This window comes from Crotalus tigris, unplaced genomic scaffold, assembly GCF_016545835.1.
Source record: "Crotalus tigris isolate CLP2741 ecotype Arizona unplaced genomic scaffold, ASM1654583v1 scf7180000018371.15429387391:27106975, whole genome shotgun sequence".
Lineage (NCBI taxonomy): Eukaryota > Metazoa > Chordata > Lepidosauria > Squamata > Viperidae > Crotalus > Crotalus tigris.
Window position 1 is genome coordinate 4,871,739 of NW_024096970.1, and position 21,601 is coordinate 4,893,339.

Sequence of the window (21,601 nt, forward strand, 5' to 3'; positions counted from 1 at the left end):
GCGAACCTATGGCACGTGTGCCAGAGGCGGCACTCAGAGCCTTCTCTGTGGGCACGGGCACAGGCACCATCACTCAGCCCCGCCTCTCCCCACAGCCTCCTCCTCACCAACAGCCCCCTCAGAGTCATTCACGGCCCACGCGGAGCAGCGCAGTGAAGGACATGGCAGCCGGGCAGCAGAGACAAGACTCTGCCCTCGCACCCCATCGCGTGCAGATGCTGCTGCAGGGCACGGGTGGAGGGTGTGGCCACCATGGCGCTACAGGGCCACATGGGCGATCTGCGGTGGGCTGTGGAGGTGGTAGGTGGCCCTGTGGGCGGGCAGGGCAGTTTTTGGACACTTGGTGTCTAAAAGTTTCTCCATCACTGGGATATAGCTTTCTTTCATAGATTGGGGTTTGGCTAGAGTTGCCTCTTAAGTACCTTACTTTTTCCTCTAATAGTTCACATAGTTTACATCTAATGCATGTATAATTTGGGTGTTTTTTGGGCATAAGCACATACATGGAACATGTATTGCATACCACAATAGTACCAGTCATCTGTTCCATTAGTTTGTTGTTTGAAAATCCCTCTTTTTGGTTGGTGAATGAGCTTTGCTGTTAGCCTTGTTTCTTTCGTCTCTGTTCTAGATAATTGTGCCTGTTTTTTTAGTATCCTTTTATCTGCCTACTTATGATCGTTTTTCTACTTTGTTATTTATTTAACCTTCTTACTATTATGTTTATTTTATTTATCCTTTTCTTCCCTCTATTTTTTTTAAAGTTTTTAAGCTCCAGTTCCTTTTTGTTCTTTACTGGGGGTCTTCTCTCCCTTTCTATTGGGACCTCAAACTTAATTGTTGCCTTCATTTCTGTTGCTCGCTGCTCCGGCCTCTTGTTGTTTTCTCTGCCAGCTCTTTTCTGTCTTTGGTGTTCGTGCCTGCTCTAGTAAGGCCTCTGTTCAGCTTTCTAGTCGGTTACTATGTCTGGTCTGCTCCTCTCAGCTGGCTACTCAGTTTGAGAGGCCAGAAGCATCACTGTTGCTGCTGCTGCGTTTCTCCCCCTCCCTCAGGTTTTGCTGCCTCCAATTCCTCACATTGCTGTAAGCCAGTAGTGGCGAACCTATGGCACATGTGCCAGAGGCGGCATTCAGAGCCCTCTCTGTGGGCACGCACCCTGTTGCGACAGCCCCGCCACCCCCGTGGCCCCCTCCTCACCAGCAGCCCCCCCCGGAGGAGAGTTGCCCCGGGAGCAACCTGTGCAGAGCAGCGCAGCCAAGGACATGGCAGCCGGGCAGCAGGGACAAGACTCCGCCCTTGTGCCCCATCACAGTCAGATGATGCTGCAGGACGTGGACAGAGAGCATGGCCACGACGCTGCTGGGCCGCCTGGGCGATCTGCTGTGGTGGGCCGTGGAGGTGGTGGGTGGCCCCGTGGGCACGACAGGGACAGGGCAGGGGCGAGGCGGGTTTGGGGCACTCGGTCTCTAAAAGGTTCGCCATCACTGCTGTAGGCCTTTTGTCTTCTGCCAGATCAGGCTAGCAGGAGGTGGGGGGAGGGGCTGCTGATCTCGCTGGGGAGGGAATGCTGATCCAATCCTCCACCTGAAGCAAATCTGCCCTGGGGAGGGCTGCGTGGCTGGAAGGAGGCAGGGAGAGGGCTGTGCGAGTCGGGCTGTCCCTGCTTTGCTGGGCCCTGAGTCGGGCTGCCTGGCTGCCCCTTTGAGCTGGGCTGCCTTGATTGAGGTTTGGGCCTAGGCCAGTGTTTCCCAACCTTGACAATTTTAAGGCATGAGGACTTCAACTCCCAGAATTCCACAGCCAGCAACGCTGGCTGTGGAATTCTGGGAGTTGAAGTCCCCATGCCTTAAAATTGTCAAGGTTGGGAAACACTGACCTAGGCAATTGCTGAATAAATGCTATGACCCACTGGTTCGCTGCTTCCAACAGTTTCCCTCCTTGTCTGCTGTTCAGATGCTGATTCGCTGCTCTCAGTTGCCTTTTTTTTTTCCAGCACTGGGCTGCTTAGCTATGTTCCAGAGCTGGCTCTCTCGTTCTCTGCTGCTGGCTGCCTCCGACTCCATGTGCAGCCATTCATTGGCTGCACTCTTGTTTGCTGGTGTTTTCCTCCTTACCCCAATTTCTTTTCCTTTATCCTTTCTATCTTCCTTATCTAACTTTCTGCTTCTTTTTCCTCCCTTTCCCCCCCCCCAGTACTTTCCTACTTAGTTTGGTTACTTCTTTCCCCGTGATCCGATACGGCTTCCTACGCAGCCACCATCTTGGAACCAGCTTTTGCATTTTTGGCATTTAAGCATTCATATCCTGCTCTATGTTTCAGAACATCAACCATTTGCAAAATACTAAAAGAGTAAAGGAAGCCAGGACAACACATTACCATGTTGACAGCAGGCTTGTCACTACCACAAGGGCTAAGCCTCCTAGGGATCCTAGTGAGAAAACCCTTAACTTCTATCAAAAGCAATGGAACAGGATCAAGATGTATGTGACTAAAATCTGTGTCAGAAGATATTCACTGCTAATAAAAGGCCAAATAGCTTTTCCTCCCTTCTCTGCCTCCTTCCCCATCGCTGCCACTGAAGGAAGCTTATCTTTGCAGATCTAAAACATGCCTTTTCTCCAGCTGTATTGTGAGTCTGCTCTCTCTCTGTGATAAATCTGTCCTGCTGGAAGCTTTCTAGACAAGCATGTTACAGTTTTTCTTTCCTACTGTAGCTGAAAGGCAGGAAGCTCTGTTGCAGTTTATTCAATCTGATCAGAGGAAACCCTAGAGAGAATCCTTAAAGGTGTTGTCAAGCTGAGTCTCTGTGGCAATGGAGAAGCCGTAGGGAGACAAAGATCAAATGCACAGAGAAAGAGAACACAGTAGCTCAGGTGGATATGAAGTGTAGCTAGAAAAATTCCTCAAAATACAATTCTGTTTGTATTTCTCACAGTTTGCCATGTGTGTGTGTGTGTAGCAGCTCAGTGTGTTCCACATGTTCAGTGCAGGCATAAGATATCTTCACATCATAGTCATCTGTGGCAAGGCACAATGATGTCAAGATGCAAATGTCATTACTTGCCTCCCTTGTTCCCAATGAGTACTCATAGATCACATGGCAGAGATTTGAACAAGCTATGAAAGAATTTAAACAGGTTGCAAAGGCACAGATAAAGTCAACTGCATTTACAGAACATGGAGTTGCCAAGCTCTCTAAGAAGCACTGCAGAAAGCAAAATTTTAAATATGAACAAAGCAGGGCTTAACTACAGCACAAGCGACAATTATTTGGCAGAAGAAGAAGCTGAAGACTTCTTTTTGAAATGGCAAACACGTGTCCTCACTCACCATCCTGTGGATGTACTTAGTATGTAAACCATGCTCATCCTTGTCCAGCTGAGATCCAGCCCCTTCAACATCCTGTTTGTATTTTGGACTGATTGCTATGATTATCATTACTGTCTTCTGTCAGAAAGAGAAACACTTTTGTGAAATCATAAAATGCAGTACAGTTGGGCAAAAACAGCTGGGAAATCTGCCAGCTGGAATTTTACGTGATCTGATGTTCCCTGGAAGCATAAGACAAGCCAGTTCCTTTTGGCAGTGAAACGGTACAGTATACATTGGAATTCCTCATACCAGATTTCCTGGATCTCCCATGAAGCTCAGCTTAATTTAACAGTGAGAGAAAATATTTTTCAGCATTGGCTGTGCTGAATCACAAAGCTTACCAACTCAGCCTATTGGACGTAATTATGCATACTGTACAATACACACACACACACACAAAGAATGCATATTTATAATGTTGATTCTCACAGCTTGGAATAGCTAAGAAGCTGTGGAAGAAATTAAACACCTCTTATTTTCCAGAGAAGAAGATTTAAAACTTATTTTTAGGAAGTAGGTTTAAAAATAAACAAGACATAATCACTAAGGTTCTCCTTCCATAAGTACTAGATTCATACACTGTACTAATTCACACTGTGGTTTTAAAAATTTTTTACTTTGTATCCCATCTGAAATCAGAAGGAGCACTAAAATTTACAGCAGGACTGAATGACTTTTTCTGCTTGGCAGGGCATGCTTTATTATATTATCATCTTCAGTTTGCTAAGGGGTAGAAAAGACAATAATGTAATAAGGGGATGAAGCCAAAATTATCAATTTGTTCTTTGGGGAGTATATGTGTCATTTTTGTAGGTGTATCAAGCTTATTGGAAGTGTAGCACAAACTTCCTTTAGTTTATCACTGAACACTGGTAGGATATTGGTTTGGGGGATTTACCACTCACTTTGGCTTGCAAATTGTTGAGGCATTAGGTACAAAGCTTTGGAAACTGCTTGTTATCTACAGTTTATGATTTCCTTATCTAGTCTTACATGTATAGTAAGCCAACATATGCAAAAGTATCTATCCAGCATGCTATTTCTAGCAACTGATAGATTTCTTCTGGGTAACACAATCATTTTTTTTAAGGCATACCCACCTATCTCATCAAATTATTAAAGTGAGCAGAACCTAGGTTCACATAATGAATTAAGCAAAAGTTTAATCTTAGTTTATCAAATAAGCCCCAATTGCCTTGGTTTATATGACCTACTTGGTCAAAAGCAAAATATGCCCAACTATGGGTTAGTTCAATATGTAAATCAAGTTCTCTTGGCAGTTCACTGCTGCTCATATGTTTCTTTGAATCTAATCCAAAATATACAGTATAGCTAATTGATGTGCTTGATGTATGTTTTTGTTCTTATACACACACACACACACACACACACACACACACACAGAGAGAGAGAGAGAGAGAGAGAGAGAGAGAGAGAGAGAGAAAACATGTATATTCCTGTACATAATACAGACAAGATGGATAGTTCATTACTCAGAGAAAGATTCCTCAAAATGCTCAGGAAAGGAATGTTACTGATAAAAAAGAGCCAGACTTTCTTCTCTCAGTTGCTTCCATTTTAAGTTTGAGGAAAGAGGAGGAGACAGGGCAGGAAAAACATTAATAATTAAGCCACATGGGGAGGGGGGAATAGGTTCCTATTTTAATTCATTGGGGTTTAGGAAGAAGCCTTACATATTCAGTGCAGGAAAAAAGTACAAGATTTACATTTTATCTTTACTTACATCACTTAGATAACGTTCCATCCACTTGATAATATCAATTCCTCGAATAGTGTCTTCAAATATGTCAATCTGTTAAAAAGTGAAAATATTAATATTTCTTTAGCCCTGACTGCTCTCTATGAGTCTACTTTAATCTTAATTCAACATTAGCATCCTTTGCAAATAGTTTGATTTAAAAAGCTTTTAATGCAAATGTACCTAGCCCAACAATAGTGTCCATTTAAAAAAAAAATCACTACTACGTTTAGAACAGGTTGGTAACATTTTTGCAGATCATATCTTAGTGGAGAAATTGGTTAAATTAACTCAATGCACCCTGGGGGAAAAAAAACACACTTGTGCGATAAGGCCTTGCCCACTTTGCACCTGTGCCATCCCAATGGTGACCTCATCTACCCCAAAGGTTATACTCGCCAGCCATAAGCCATGGTTTACAAGCCACAGTGCTCAAGTTCACACGACACGTTTTGCCAAAACTATGAGCATCATGTTAAAATACTGCATACTATTTTGACCCAACCAGGATCTTTAGGAGTCCCAGAAAATGGCCCTCTGTTCATATTAGAGTAAGTCAAATTTCTTGTGTGCATAGATTACAAAATGCCAGGCCAACTTCCGCCATTCCACATCATTAATTGGTATCTATCACTTCAGAGTATGTTTCACTCAGTCTTGGAGGAAGATGTTCATGAAGTTACTGTCATGGAAGAATAAAATGTAAATGGAAATTCTTGATACGAAAGTAGGTCTGTTCCTACTAATATTAAGTCAGCACCTGTGATTGTTGTTCACACATGCAGACTGCTGCTGGATAAACCTTTTAGAAACAAATTACAATTCTGAAACGTCATTTCCACCCAATACATCCATTTTAAATTCACATTTACATGTATTACTTATATGAATTTTCTGTCTCTTTAAATAATATTCATTATAAAATATACAATATTTAGGCAGACAGGCACATTAAAAACAAACAATACCACTTTGAATTTAGAATTGCCTCTCTTCAGATATTCTCCCTTTTTTCTCTTTGCAGTGATTCAGGATTCCAAAATAAAGTACTTACCGCAGTCTGAAATCCATTTACAAATAAAAAATTCACAAATTTCATGACCTCCACAGCTGCATCCACAGAATAGGTTATAAAGACTTTACCTAGGAGAAGTATAATTATCAATAAATAAAACAGGTGTGCTTTGAAACAAACTAGTTCTGAATTCCAAAGGCAGCCTACCATGAGTAGCTGCAAGATGATTGTCAACGCTGCTAACATTGGATGTTCTTGCTTTGACAACATATGGAGATGCAGCCGTTTTCCTTCTTATGTTTTACTCTTAGAATTAGAGTTAGAATTAGATGATACTGGGGGGGGGGGAGGAGGAGGAATGTGCATGGGAGTTTAGTTAGACAGGGCTTTTCAACCTTTTCACCCATCGTACCACTTTTAGGATATGGCAATATCTGAGTACCACCAGTCGCCTAGCAAGATGTCAAAAACTTGAGGACCAAAAAAAAAAAAAAAAAGGAAAAAAGTACCACAGGTGATATCCGTACCACTGGTTGAAAAGCCCTATAGTTAGACATAACAATATTGTAACTAGTGTGAGAACCAAGGTTTTTTGAAATAAGAGATGATAAGAAATGGCGGTTGAAGAACTTGAGGGAAAGCCTGCATTTCAAACTAATTGGAGAATGTGATTTATGACAGTTAACTAGAGGAGGGAATTGTGTTTTGATACTATGTGCTCAGGGGAGGGGAATTCAGATTTTGGCTTTGCCTATGTACATGCCGATGCTATTCTACTCGAATAAAGATTCTTTAAGGTAAACAATTCCTAGAAGTTCTTTGAAGAGTTTCATCTGTCGGAACCATGACAATGATATGCTGCAGAGCAGATGGCAGGTGTGGCCAAGAGGCCCTTTGCACAAGTACATCTAGTGCAGGCATATCAAACATGGGGTCCACGGGCCAGATGCAGCCGGTGCAGGCCGCACCCAACCCAGCTCCTCAAGGGCAAAAGCCATCCCAATATATGGCCCGCGATGTGATTGAGCTTGACAGCCCTGATCTAGTGCATCAATTTCATCCTTTCCTGGACCAGGAGATTCTCCAAACAGTCACTAATGCCTTGGCCATCTCACAAGTGGACTATGGTAACCCATTCTGCACAGGGCCGATCTTGAAAACTACTTAGAAGGGTTAGCTGCATGCACCACTAGCATGCAGTGGTGCAGACAGCCATGGGCAGACTGCGTTATGTTGATTATATGTTCTTGCAGAAGAAAATTTATAAATTTATTTTCTCCAAAAGGAGTGTCAGAGAACAGATCAAATTTACAGAGAACGCCTGTTTCACTTATGCCAAGAGCTTTGAAACCCATGCCATTTTGAGGCCTGGTGGTGATGAAATTAATCCACTCAAATGCAAATGAAATAGTGGCCACTAACCTCTTCAGATACAAAGCATTATGTACATTATACTAAACTACAAGAAGTTGTTAAAGCTATCACTGTCACATTTTTCTGATAACCAATGACTCTGCTAGTCTTAGCCTGAACCTTACAAAATAAATTAAGAGGTAAGAGTAAGTGAAGGATCAGAACACTGACCAGTACAGCCTCCCTTTTAAGGAGTTCATTTTTTTGGCCCAGAAGTATCTACATTGGCTTTGTAGATTAGTCCAAAATTTAATGCCCATTCAGTGTATTGAATGCATTGCCAGCTAGCTGGTTCCTCTTTATCTAGGAAGAAACTGTACTTGGGCCTCTTTTTACAGGAGAAGAAGCAACAAGATAAATTCTTCAAAATGACTGTTTCCCTTCAGCTTTTTAAAACTTTCTCCCTGCTTGTGTTTTTAATTCTGTTCGATATCTTTGGGTGCTTTTCTTTTCATTTTGCAAATACAAAGAGTCCCCCAGAGTCATGTGCTGAGTAGGCTAGCTATATAAATCAGAAAGATTTATATGAATGTTCTTTCAAGCTTTTTATTAATATAGCTCTAGAAATCTCTTAATCAGTAGAAGAACTCAATAATGCAAAAATGGTATGTGATACATGTTAGGGGGGGCGACGAGCCTTATTTACTTTCAGCACATACTGTAAATATATGCAGAACTAACAAACAGGAAACAGCAGAAACTTACGTAGCTCTTCAGGCAAGTTGCTGGTCCTCAGTGTCCCTCTGGCTGCAGAATTATTCAGGGGTCTTGGGATAGCCCCAGGGGTGGACATGCTGCCAGACTGAGCCATGGAATCAAAAGGAACTCTCTCTATGCCCTCATGGGCACCGTATATTTTGAATGATGTGTTATTATCAAGCATCTGCTTCTGACACTGGTCACTGAGAAGAGAAAGAAAAACGACTGTAAATTCTGAAAATGTTCAAATCTAATGTTTATGAATACATGTTTGGTGTCCTTTCTTAACAATAAAGGCATAAAAATTCTCTGTGTTCAGAGAAAGCCGGGAAAAACTGCATTTATAAGCCAGGGAAGATTTAGCGCCCCCCCCCCCACAAGCTCCTTTTGTTTTAAAATGCAAAAGAAATGAATTGAGCTTGCTCCTATTTGTTGAAACAGAATTGGGGTGGACTGGATTTAGACGAGTCTGCCACCATTTGTACTTGGGGCCTGCCGGTACTGAAGATGCTCAGTCACAGTGCAATCCTGCGAGCAAAAGTCCTACCATGTTTCCCTGAAAATAAGATCCGGTCTTATAGTTTTTTTGCCTCCAGGTAGCAGGTCTTATTTTCGGGGGATGCCTTACCCGCTTACCTTAGGACCGCTGCAGCCTCCCATGCCCTGACACCTGTTGCGCCACTGCTTGAGTTCTTCTGTGGCCCCTTGTGGCCGCATGCCATGTGGCGCATCGTACCAGTGCTGCTGCTCACGGCAGGTGGCCGTGTGGCGCATTACGGCCTCCTGCCGCAAGCGGCAGCACTGGCGCTACCACCATGAGCCACTCAAGTGTCCTGCTATGAGTGGCGGCGGCAGCACAATTACCATAAGCCATGTGGCATCCTGCCAGGAGTGGCAACACCAGCGCAATGCATCACATGGCATGCAGCTACAAGCGGCCACAGAACTCAAGCACCAGCGCGACAGGTGCCAGGGTGGGGAGGCCTGGCTTTAGTGGTCCTAAGGTAAGCAGCTGGCATTCATGGTCCTCCGACCCCGTCGGTGACTGGCCTCCCTTAGGCTTCGCTGGCGTCTGTGGCGCAGCCCGCGGAGATGTCTGCTCAGTTGACGTTCGGCTGGTGCAGTCATGGGGCGTGGCGGGGCAATGCTCAGCTGTTTCCCAAACAGGCGCATTTTATCCCATGCAAGGGCCTGCCATCAGCGCGGCGGTTGTCACGGTTGTTTATTCAACACGTTTACCGACTCCATGGCATACCCAGAAGAATTGTGTCGGATAGAGGGGTGCAATTCACCGCGAGATTCTGGAGGGAGTTCGTTCGTACACTAGGGTCCTCACAGGCGTTGAGTTCAGCGTATCATCCGAGCACCAACGGGGCGGCAGAAAGGGCAAATGCCATGGTGGAAAGATACCTCCGGAGTGATGTGTCATTTCAGCAAACGGACTGGGTGGACCTCTTGCCGTTTGCTGAAGTGGCGTATAATAACACTGTCCACAACAGTACGGGATATACCCCGTTTAAGATAGTGTATGGGATGGAGTTTAACCCCATTCCCAACCTGTCACCAGAGGTAGCTAGCGGCCAGACCCCTCAAACATGGTACGCCCAGATCACAGGGTTGTGGGACCGGGTGAAGGAAGCACGGAGAAAGGCCGAGGCCGCTGCCAAACTCCAAGCCGACAAAAGACGAGCAGAGCACAAACCATTCCAGGTGGGAGACTGGGTATATTTAGCCACCAAGTATTTACGCTTGCAGGTGCCATGCAAAAAACTGGGGCCGAAATATGTGGGTCCCTTCCAGATCCTCAAAGTAGTCAACCCGGTGACGGTTCAATTACGGCTACCCGCCTCTCTAGGCAAAGTTCATCCCGTGTTCCATAGTAGCCTGCTCAAACCTGCACATAAAAGTCCCTACGCTGACAGAGCACCCGGGCCGGTCTCGGGGTCCCATTATGAAGTGCAGGAAGTCTTAGACTCACGTAGGCGCTATGGTAAGACCCAATACCTCCTTCGATGGAAAGGATACCCGTTGTCGGACGCAACCTGGGTGGGAGAGGAGGATATAAACGCACCTAACCTAATCCGAACGTTTCACCGTAAGTGCCCGGGGAAGCCAGGGCGAGACAGATGTAACATGGTACATTCAACCCCTTCCCTTTCTTTTCCAGGGGGACACGTGGTAAAGGGGGCCGCATGTCAAGCCCCTAAAGGCTTGCCATACGAACGGGGACGGGGGAGCACGGATAACGACCTACCAACCCGGGACACAGCTGAGCATTGCCCCGCCACGCCCCATGACTGCACCAGCCGAACGTCAACTGAGCAGACATCTCCGCGGGCTGCGCCACAGACGCCAGCGAAGCCTAAGGGAGGCCAGTCACCGACGGGGTCGGAGGACCATGAATGCCAGCTGCGCTTTACGGAAGGGAGGGCGATGGACGGGCCATCTGGGGCCGAAAGGACTGCACTCCGGCGGCCGGACCCAGCAAAGGGGGGTGGGGGGTTATCCTTTCGCAACCGGGACAGTAGGCAGGGTAAGTTTGGCGGCGGGCAACTGACGCGCAGTTCGGGCGCACGGACAACGGGGGGTGGGGGCGGAGTTCCGTCGGGGAAAGGGAAAGCACAGGGAAAGGGTGGAGCATTTATTCATTTGAAGCGGATGGTGGTTTGGAACCGGGGGCGGACCCAAAGGGTGGAGCACGCCAATATATGGCGGTGGGAGGTAACTAACACCAGTGCTGACTTTATCTCACCTGCATAATAAAGTGCTTGTTGGGTGTCAGTGTGTGCCGGTCTTCTTTGCCTTCGCGCTACGGACGACATCGGATATTCTGACAGCAGGGATGCGGGGCAGTTCCACATCCCTATCCTTGCCCTAGCTTGATTTTTATGTCTGTGCCTGGCCCCAAAACTAGGGTTTATTTTGGGGGCAGGGCTTATATTAGGCGCATCTGTAAAAATCAAGCTTGGTCTTATTTTTGGGGTAGGTCTTATTTTCGGCAAAACACAGTAATTAGTTCAACGGTTTGTTGCTCAACATAAGGATCGGAGGAATTCACATCAATACTTCTTAAAGTATACTTTCTGTATGCCAAGTGTATCCAAGCTCTTGAAAAGACCATCAGTATTTTAAAAGAGGTCTGTCACTAGCATTTTTTTTATTTCAATTATTTCTTTTGTTCTGTTTAATATCTTAAAAATTAAGAGAAATCCTGAAGCATTTGATAGGAATCTGAGATCTCCTCTTCCCGTGGGATAAAAACAGTTCTGTGATTTCAATCAATCCTGAAGTCAGGGTGACTATAGCGGTCAATCCTTTGTGAACAGGGAATTGTAAATCGAAGGGCAATGTCAAAGCTCCATTATGGATTGGAGCAGGAAACACGTGTATGTTGGTCACTACCTGCGTTGCATGACCTCATTCATTTCAAATAGACTTGGCCCCCGGAGGAGAAGCAGTAACATACAATATGTGGGCATGCAGGTATACATTCTTACTATGCAAGTTGAATTGTCTGTGTTGAAGGACAATGTTTACAATCTATTTCCAGACTGAATAACCTGCAGCTTTCAGTGGTCACATGGCCTTCCAACTAATTTCTTAGAAGATGACAAGATGGTATATGCAATCCTACATTGCTGCAAACTTCACCCACTTTTAACTCCAAACCCACCTATGCTTTGTTATGCCTGGTTGACTTATCCCATGAGTTAGTGACTCTACATAGATACTAGTTACTAGAGGCTAACTCTGGGTGAATAATCCAAAGAGGCAATAAAAGAGAAAGCACTATATCTAGAAAAACTGGAAGCTAACAAGATGAACAAGGAGAAAGACTTAAAATTACTGAATCAAAGTACATAAGATTTTGTTTTCCTGCCAGAAATCAGAGGCTCGTCAGAAGCAGCAGAGATTCATATCAACAAGGCAATTCAGCCTGGGAAGATCACTCAATTTGCCCCAGTGAAATTATTAGGGAGGTTTTAAATTACTTTAGGTTTATATACATTTTGTAGATGATCTCACAGCAATAAATTACTATACTCTTGAACTGAGAAGTTTAGAGAAATACAAAAGGTTTGCACTTTCACTCAGAAACTTTAGATGAAACGCTAAGGTAATTTCTCCACTAATGACTTACTGTGTCTTCAAGAATCATCCAGTGAGAAGTTGTGTCAAAATAACAGCAATGATAGTCTTTATATACCAGTGATGGCGAACCTTGTAGAGACTGAGTGCCCAAACTGCAACCCAAAACCCACTTATGCATTGTCAGGTGCCGGGTGGGCGTGGCCCATTGGGTGGGCATGGCTGCAGTGGTAACGGCAGACTGGGTGGGACTAAAATGTTCAATCAATCAATTCCCACAGAGAGGGCTCTGAGTGCCGCCTCTGGCACTTGTGCCATAGGTTCGCCACCACTGTTATATACCATCGATTGATCATGGCCAAGTGATGCTGTAAGTCACTAGTAATGAAATGGCCAAATCCACTTTACTTAACTATTATCAAATGATTTTTTTAATGTCCATTTCTAGTGCTCTCTTTAAGTCAGTGGCTTAGTAAATTTAAGCTTGTCTGAATTTGAAGCAGCCATTCTTGATTAAATTTGGAACAAATAATGACTAAATCAGTAGTTTGAAATTCTGGTTCACAGTAACCAGAAATAGAACCTATTTCTATATACTTAGCCATCAGCCTTGATTATAGGAGCAAATGAGATGACAGGTGAAATGGCAATATATGTGTTGATATCATCCAGGCAAAGATTAGCATACCGTTCATACACATATGATGCTAAAACAATCATAATTAGCTTTGCCTAAAAAAATGAAATAAGCTCCAAGCTTGGAAAATACTTACTGAAATCTCTGAAGTCCTTCGGAAGAGCTTTCCCCCTCAGGCAGCCTTCCTTCATTACACTTGGGTCCATATGGACTAGAATAATGCGGGATTATTTGCTGAGCAGGGCGGATGATTCTTGCACAAGGGCCAGGAAGAGGAAGCTGCACTTGAGGTGAACGTGCTAAATGTTGATAGGGGGCTTGCCCATCTAAGCATAACAGAAAATAAAAATTCAGGCCAGTGTATAAATGAGATTCCTTTCCATAGCAGGGAAACAGATGGTACAGAAAAGTCTCGACTTACAACAGTTCGTTTAGTGACCGAAGTTACAACAGCACGGAAAAAAGGACTTCTGACCATTTCTCACACATACGATCGTTGCAGCATCCTCATGGTCATGTGATCAAAATTCAGATGTTTGGCAACTGACTCATATTTATGATGGTTACAGTGCCCTGGGATCAAGTGATCACCTTTTGCAACCTTCCGACAAGCAAAATCAATGGGAAAGCCAGATTCACTTAACAACCAGGTTACTAACTTAACTGCAGGGATTCCCTTAACAAATGTGGCAAGAAAGGTTGGAAAAAAGAGGCAAAATTCACTTAAAATGGCCTCACTTAGCAACAAACATTTTGGGCTCATTTATGGTCCTAAGTCAAAGACGACCTGTATGATCAAACTGGATGCATTCATTATACCAAGAAATGGTTTTATTTATTCACATTTTATCGAATAAACCCCACATGCAACTCACTAAGGCTGCACATGCTTCAAAACCAATTTGGAAGACGTGCCTGGGATTCCTGCAAGCACAGCATCCCTTTGCTATTCATTAAATTATGCACGGCATTAAATAATGGTAATGTCACACTAATGTGTGATTGTTTTCTTAATTGTAGCTTATTGAATAATCAATGTTGGGTGAAATCACTTGATTAAGGCTGCCACAATGAATTCATACAACATATGAAACCAAACCCCAATAAACTACAACATTACGGGTTAATATGACACGGGCCCAGCGAGTAGGACCACCACTTTACAAAAATACAGTCAATGCATGTGTAGCAATGGAAACACCATTTATCACTAATGAGCTTACAGGGATTCTGGCGGTACATATTATGATTGTAGTATCTTGGACGCCACTGAGCTTCTGGTGAAATATAAAGATGGGGAATCTGTGGAAATAAAGGGTATGACTGAGAGTCCATCTGTGGATATTCCCTGGACATCAGAGGCTTTGGAAGGTCGTGTAGGTTCAAAGCAGAAGTAAAGGACAAGAGAAGCTCAGCTTGTCCAATGCCCAGAGGATCCTGAGGCTGAGAATCATATCCTGCATCTTCTGTCCTTAGGTCTACTGGCACCCTATTATCGTGCTGCCAGTTTGGCTTTGCCTTTTCCTGACTTTCACCAAGTGAATGCTGGGATATTTCAGATGAACTTCTTTGCAAATTACTAGAACTGTGCCCGACGTCAGGAGAATCAGCGGATGGTTGAGATCTCAAGAACTGGTTTGTTTTGTGTTGAGGCAAATGATTACATTCTGAATGATCTGAGGAGTTGCTGGATGGGCCAGGAAACCGCCCACTTCTAGAATCATAGATGTCTTGTGGAAGACTGTGGCCATCAGTTTCTACTATGCCGTTATTATAATTGACACGATCAAGGTGCTTATAGAATCCTAGTTGCCCATTCATCAGATGAGATGTTTGAGATGGATAAGATCCCATAGGCATTGAGTTATTTATGATTTCTGCAGAAGGGTTCAATGCCTCTTTCAGTAAATGTTCTGGAAATGGAGACCAGTCGATAGTTTCATCAACTTCAACTGGCATACTTCGACCCATTGTAGCACCTAAAGTGGAAAAAATATATACAGTACAATTTTTTTATTTACTCTGCATAAAAGTACTTCATATCTAATTCAGATGTGCTCCCAGCAATAAAATGGGAAATCTGAGAAATGAAAGCAACACTTCTGGAAGATAAGGTAAAGTTGGGATTGGCTGAATTTTATTACATAATTGGGAATCTTATGGAAATACTTTAAAGAGACTCCTGACTTGGCAAACACCTGCCTAGGTGCCTGAAAAAAATTTAGACTGTCATAGTCAGCTTTGATTGCTCTCTTCACCACAGTTCTTTTTGCTTTCCACCCAATCCTTAGGACCTAGTCAATCAGTGGAGGGAACTGAGCTGGCAAAACCTTCCCCAAAGGTTTTTGAAAGTCTAAAATTTTCTAACGCATTTGACATAATTCATATAGACAACCACGATCTGCTTTATTGGCACTGGTTCAGTCTGAATAAAAGGCTTTGCATAGTGGCGACACAAAACACTAACCTTGTAAGGATGTCATTTCAATATTTTGAAGGAAATCTATGGAAATAGGTACCAAGTGCAAGTGGTAGCTAGGGGGTAAAAAGAAGAAAATACAAATAAATAATTACGATCATCATTCACAGAGTAGATAGGAAAAAGATTTATTTCTGTAATAATATGCTCATTTCCAGGTTTCCAGTCATTGAAATGGCTGAAGGAAGACATACAGGATTCCATTGAAGCAATGCTTATTTTATGCCTCATTGCTTTTGATTAATTATATCATGCTCTGAGATCTATGGATATAGATTATGTGATAAATATTTAAATAAACAAGTAGTCAACAAATAAAACACTTTTCTTCACTTTAGAGTTCTTCAGGTGTTTGGGAAACACAATAGGAAGAGAAAGGACTATGGGGAATGTTCACTGTCTTTAGTTACATATAAAGCAATAAAGACAGGATAAGAATACAATAAACATTTTAGTACATACATTTTAGTCAACTCATCTTCAATCAACAAGATGCTTTTGTATTTATGTCAAGGAAACATTAAAAAAACATATATTATCTGAGTTGTTTTTTTGGTAGGGCTGGGCAGCACTAAAGGGCATTGCAGGTCAAAATAACTAGACACGGGGACAGATTTTTCTATCACTCTGCAGAACATCCAACTCTCACAATTCTGTCTAATGTCTGACTGTATTTACTCCTGTAGTATGGCTGTAGTATTATTTATCCTTCTAAGTATCTTCTTTATTGCCCCCTCTTATTGGTATTATGATTATTGTCATTATTCTGTTGCTTTGCATGCACAATGAGAGCTTCTGCACTGGAGACAAATTCCTTGTCTGTCTAATCACACTTTGTCAAATAAAGTATTCAATTCAACTCAATTGTATCTAAGCTTGTTGTGATGTATGGCTAAAATATTCATCATCAAGTTCCCAACTTCAAAATTACACATGCATTTTCTGATCAGAATCAGTAAGCTTCTGTAGTATCATAAAAATCAATGAGGTATACGCTTTGAGAAGCTATGGAAGCTCCTACTTTCAGTCTTCTAAATATGAAAAAAAGCAACTGTATGATTTACACAGGGCTGTATGCTGGCTGGAGAATTCTGGGAATTGAAGTCCACACATCTAAAGTTGCCAAGGTTGAGAAAGACTGCAGTAGACCAACTAGTTCAGGGGTAGGCCACCTTGGCTCTTTTATGACTGGTGGACTTCAACTCCCAGAATTCCTGAGCCAGCACAGCTCAGGAATTCTGGAAGTTGAAGTCCACCAGTCATAAAAGAGCCAAGGTTGCCTACCCCTGAACCAGTTCCTTTTCCCCACTCACTCCCACCACACAGAAGCAGTCATTAGCGAAGGGAGGAAAACCTTCAGGCTTAGGATCCTAATAAATGGAGTGTTAGTTTCTCCGTTCTGACCTGTGAAGCTCTCTGGTCCAAAAATCAATGCATTTCATTTGAGGAAGCACATGTTCTTCATGGTTAATTTTCTTGCCAAGTTTGGAAGAATAACAATGAGTTCCAGTAGAGCTGACTTGAAGTATTTCTTCAAACCTTGCTCACTCTTCAGTTGCATAAAGGGAAAAATTCAGTAATGAACTGAAACACATCCAAATTAATTTTTTACTTTTTGCAGAAGAGAAACAGCTGAGAATGATTTTAAAATAGCAGGAGTTCTACGCATTTTAATATCAGTCAATTCCACAATTTCAGAAAAAGACTTAAAATGTATTTATTTCTACAGGATAAAGATTCACCTTTCAATGAAACTTCATAAGAAATAAGTTGAATCAGAAAATTATTCTGAGTCTCTGAAGTATCAGATTAAATTTCATCCTGACCCAAACAGTTGCAGCATTTAAAAAATGTAAAGCAAATTTCTCTTTATTATATTGTCACTTTCTCATTTCTATTCCTTCAGTCAACTTATAATTCAACTCCTACAAAATTAAACAGAAATGAAGAATACAATAGACATACATCTATCAAGTCCACAGGTAGTTCTGAAATATAATTCAAAATGTTGGGCTTACATCTATATGGACTGTAAAACTGCCACATCTGAGCAAGGAAGCAATATTATTCTGTAGTATTTAAGAACACTTATTTTAATTTCGTTTCCTTTCCTTGTCTAGAATTATCCAATTCAAGAATCTTTCTGTAGATAATCCTGAAGGCCTTCAACAAACCGAGATGCAGAAATCTCACCCCTTACAAGCAAAAAGACCCAGCTGTTGAATGTATGCATCCTGCATCTGCCCTGTCAGTATGGCTGAAGGCAGATGAAAAATTCAGGGATGGGGGAGCTGTTTCCGTTTGGCTCAAATACCAGCACATAGCAGCAGTGTACACATTTAAATGATTGCTGGATAATGAATCCAATCAGGCTGTCAAGTGGGAAAGGGGAGAGGAGTCAAATAAGATAATTTGTTTGGGTAATTTTCCCTGAACAAGTTCATATTAAGTTTTAATTCATATTCAATCATGGCCAGCATTTTGGAAGAGAGAAAAACCAGAATCCCTTGTGCTCCAACTGTTTGTGCATTTCTTAAGACAATTTGAACCTCATTGAAATCTCTGTACTTTCCCTTTTAAAGGCATGTGTTGGCCTATGAAATCTCCAAAGAACAAGGCTGACTAACTCTCTCTGCTTTTGATTAAATCTTTTCTGGCAGTAGAGAAGAAGAATGTGGAGTAACACATGGCAAGCTAGGTAGATTCCAGCTTCAAAGGCCATGCTGTTAGCTGAAAGAAACGAATAGGAAATAGGAAACGGGGAGGGGGGTAGATAGACCGTAAAGCTAGCCTGAGCATGCAACAGCACAGACATGGAGAGAGAAATGCAATTTGATTTTCAGGCTTTTTCAGCAAAGCATTCTTCCTAAATTAGAGTATGATAAGAGATCCACAGCCTGAGACTCCCTTCTCCCTAATTCTAATTTCAACTATTGTGCCATCAATTTCAGATTTTTCAGATAAGTAGATGACAGTTCTAAAGATTAAGAGAGAATAGTGGGATATAGAATTGCCTTAAAATTGTGCCAGTCTCAGATGGCTGATCAGGAATAGTGCTGGAAAAGTCATACTGAGGTACCACCACTAAGAAGGTCCTGCTCCTGATACCCATCAATTAAACATCTAATAGGGAGAGACCACTAGGGACTTATTTCCTAACTAACCCACTGTGGCTTAACTCACTTTTTCATATTAGGGGGTAAAAGAATGTACAAATAGAAAACCTTGCACACATCACTAAAACAAGCAGTTATTGTTTTCTATTCATATGATATATGTAGGCATCTAGAATTTTCTTGGAGTTGGGTAACCTTAACAAATCCAACAAATAAATAAGTCCTAACCATGATATATTTACATTGTCAAAATGTCTCCACTCTCTCAAAGAGGTACGTTGCAAGTTCATTTTTGAGTAATATTTTGGCAACAAATCAGAGAAGAAACATAATCTACTCTACGCCTATACTTAGGAGGGTATTTCGTGCAGAAAAACAGCTTTACATATTTCTCCCCTGGTACAAGGGAAGCAAGTTGGGAACAGAGCCTCCCAGAAAAAAAAATCTATCCAGGGCCCATTAAGAGTTGACACCGGCTTGATGGCACATAATCAGTCAAGCTTATAAAACTCAGCCAAGCCCATGGAATCGGCGAGAGCCAAACCCTGGGCCTCTCAGCCTTCTTTCCGATGACAACACAGATTTATTGGCAACAGAATCGCGGGGTCTGCATTTTCGAAGGGCTCTTATGGCCTGAGATAATGGCAGAGCCCAAGGTCTCACTCCCACCTAGCCTGCTGCGGGTGTAAATCACCAGTCCGGAAGTGAAACAGGCCCCAGCCGAGAAAAACAAGAGCAGTAGAGAAAAAGTGGGCCAACAGCTAACAGCCAAATAGCTAAAGGAGGGGAGCTTTTAACAACTCACCTTAGACACCCCCCCCAAAGGGGATCGGCAAGGCAGGGCAGACCACCTGGCCGCCTGGTCTCGTCTGTCCACCTCTTCTCCCCAGATTGTCCCCTCCCGGAGTTTTCCGGCTTCTCTCTTCTCCCTTGCTCTGACAGGTAAGTTGCTGAACAACTTCCGCACCAGGAAGTAGATCTGTGTATGCAAATCGCCGAGTTGGACGCCTCATTTTGAAAAAGTCAGAGGGCTGTCAGGGGAGGAAGTGCGGCCGATAACCCTGGAGGAGGGAGCGTTTGACTCAAGAGCGGTTCAGGCGGCGCGGTTGGGTTCCTTGGTTTTTCAGCTGGAAAGGGGAAGGAGAGCGGGGCGTCCAGATTCACTTCGGCCATTGACAAGAGCTGTCTCCTGCCCTACACTTTAGAAACAGAACAGGACGAGTCATTCAGGCGATCATTTATCCCTCTACTGTGCAACTTTAACTATCAGGCTTTTTTTATCAGGATCTGACAGGAGTTAACATTGGTAATATACACTGACGGGCAATGTTGGCAGCCTGCCCTCGTGAAAAAAAAAATGCCATCCAAAATCAGAGGTCCGAAGGATTTGTTGCGGCATATGACCCAATGCAGGGGTAGGCAACCTTGGCTCTTTTATGACTCGTGGACTTCCAACTCCCAGAATTCCTGAGCCAGCCACGCTGAGGGGAAAGGGAGAGGTTGCCATGCTGGCTCAGGAACTCTGGGAGTTGAAGTCCACGAGTCATAAAAGAGCCAAGATTGCCTACCCCTGGCCTAATAACTGCATAAGTTACAAGAATTTGAAGCACTCGGGCTTCTCTAAGGGAAGCTCCCAGACCCGGGTTGCAAAAATTTGCACCGATAGGAGCATGCAGCAAAGAGAGTCAGAAAACGACACTGCCACCTAGTAGTCATCTGGATGTTTGCAACCTGGATCCAATAGCCTTACTACTGAATCTATTTTTTTAAAAAAATGTCTAAATTCTAAAACATAAAATAACAACGCTCTCCCACCCACCCCCACCCGCGGCTTGTTTAAAGCCGTGTTTCTCAAACTTTCCAACTCTTAAGACCCGTGGAATTCTGGGAATTGGTCTACACATCTTAAAGTTGCTAAGTTTGAGAAACGCTGCTTTAAAGGAAGAGGTGTCAACCTTTTGGCAGCCCGGAGTAGCGGAAAGACAGTGTGATGTGCTTAAGGTGTGGAAGTGAAAATAGGGAGCCCCAAATTTCCTTTCTCTTTTTCTCTTGCCTGACCTTTCTTCCAAACTTGATGCTGTGGAGAAAAATAGGTCTTGCATGGTGCTAAGATATAAATACAGATTCTATATAAATTTACTCCTACCAATATAGGAGAGGTGCTTGACAGCAATCTGTCAGTGAGCAGACAGTACTAGAAGCCATGATGTTCTGACTTTTTCCCCTGCATGCTTTTTTAAAGAATGGGACCGTTTATTTTATTCTATTACTTAACGTTATTTATGTTTTAAAATTGTCCTTCAGGCCCCAATGTGAATCATTAGTCAGGCCTCAGTGAAGAAAAAAAAAAAAGGATAGACACTGCAAAGTCAAGATTATATGAACGCAAATCAGGAGGGTATATGTTCTGAAAAGAAAGAGCAGGATGGCTACGTATGTCTAAATGTTTTGGAAGCCTGACTGAACTACCACTTCAGTACTATGTACCAGCAAGACTTAACCATGGTGTTTCTGTATTTTGGTTATTGACATCTCTACTATAATTTCAGTAATCCTCGACAATTGAGACCAACATTTATGTTGTTAAGCAAGACTTTTGTTAAGTGAATTTTGCCCCATTTTATGACCTTTCTTGCCACAGTTGTTAAGTGAATCATGGCAATTGTTAAGTTAGTTACATGGTTGCTAATTGCATCTGCTTTACCCATTGATTTTGCTTGTCAGAAGGTTTGAAAAGGTGATCACATGATCCCGGGACACTGCAATTGTCATAAATGTGAGTCAGTTGCCAAGTGTCTGAATTTTGATCACATGACCATTGATCACATGACCATGGGGATGCTGCAATGGTCGTAAGTTTGAAAAATAGGCATAAATCACTTTTTTTAGTGATGTAACTTTGAACATTCACTAAATGTTGTAAGTCGAAGACTCTCTGTACTCCTTTCATCTTTGTACGATCTGTCTATTGAAATCCTTTAAGTCACAATTCAAAGTTGGAGCCTCCTTTTCATTAAAACT

General features: G+C 42.8%; 1 protein-coding gene and 2 long non-coding RNA genes across 7 annotated transcripts in view; 2 read left to right on the top strand and 1 right to left on the bottom strand.

Annotated features, from left to right (window-relative positions):
• LOC120311568 overlaps nt 1–11,040 on the top strand; it is a 38,658-nt gene extending 27,618 nt beyond the window's left edge. The window contains exon 2 of the long non-coding RNA XR_005557659.1: nt 10,427–11,040. This is a non-coding gene — a long non-coding RNA (uncharacterized LOC120311568). The remainder of the gene's footprint in view (nt 1–10,426) is intronic.
• The window catches only part of TRAF3IP2 (TRAF3 interacting protein 2), a 29,778-nt gene extending 9,824 nt beyond the window's left edge, over nt 1–19,954 (bottom strand). Inside the window, exons 1-9 of one of the 4 annotated variants that reach the window (XM_039351207.1) lie at nt 19,386–19,954; nt 16,869–17,048; nt 15,453–15,520; nt 14,209–14,964; nt 13,122–13,311; nt 8,266–8,462; nt 6,187–6,275; nt 5,118–5,186; nt 3,332–3,448 (exon numbers count right to left, since the gene is read on the bottom strand). In XM_039351207.1, the coding sequence (XP_039207141.1) occupies nt 3,332–3,448; nt 5,118–5,186; nt 6,187–6,275; nt 8,266–8,462; nt 13,122–13,311; nt 14,209–14,964; nt 15,453–15,520; nt 16,869–16,906 (1,524 nt within the window). In that variant the 5' untranslated portion in view covers nt 16,907–17,048; nt 19,386–19,954. Of the gene's footprint in view, nt 1–3,331; nt 3,449–5,117; nt 5,187–6,186; nt 6,276–8,265; nt 8,463–11,011; nt 11,142–13,121; nt 13,312–14,208; nt 14,965–15,452; nt 15,521–16,868; nt 17,049–19,385 lie in introns of those variants that run through there. The other 3 variants (XM_039351206.1, XM_039351208.1, XM_039351209.1) reach the window with 3 other exon arrangements.
• Nucleotides 19,420–21,601, top strand: part of LOC120311567 — a 55,019-nt gene continuing 52,837 nt past the window's right edge. The window contains exon 1 of one of the 2 annotated variants that reach the window (XR_005557657.1): nt 19,420–19,522. This is a non-coding gene — a long non-coding RNA (uncharacterized LOC120311567). The remainder of the gene's footprint in view (nt 19,523–21,601) is intronic. The other variant, XR_005557658.1, reaches the window with a different exon arrangement.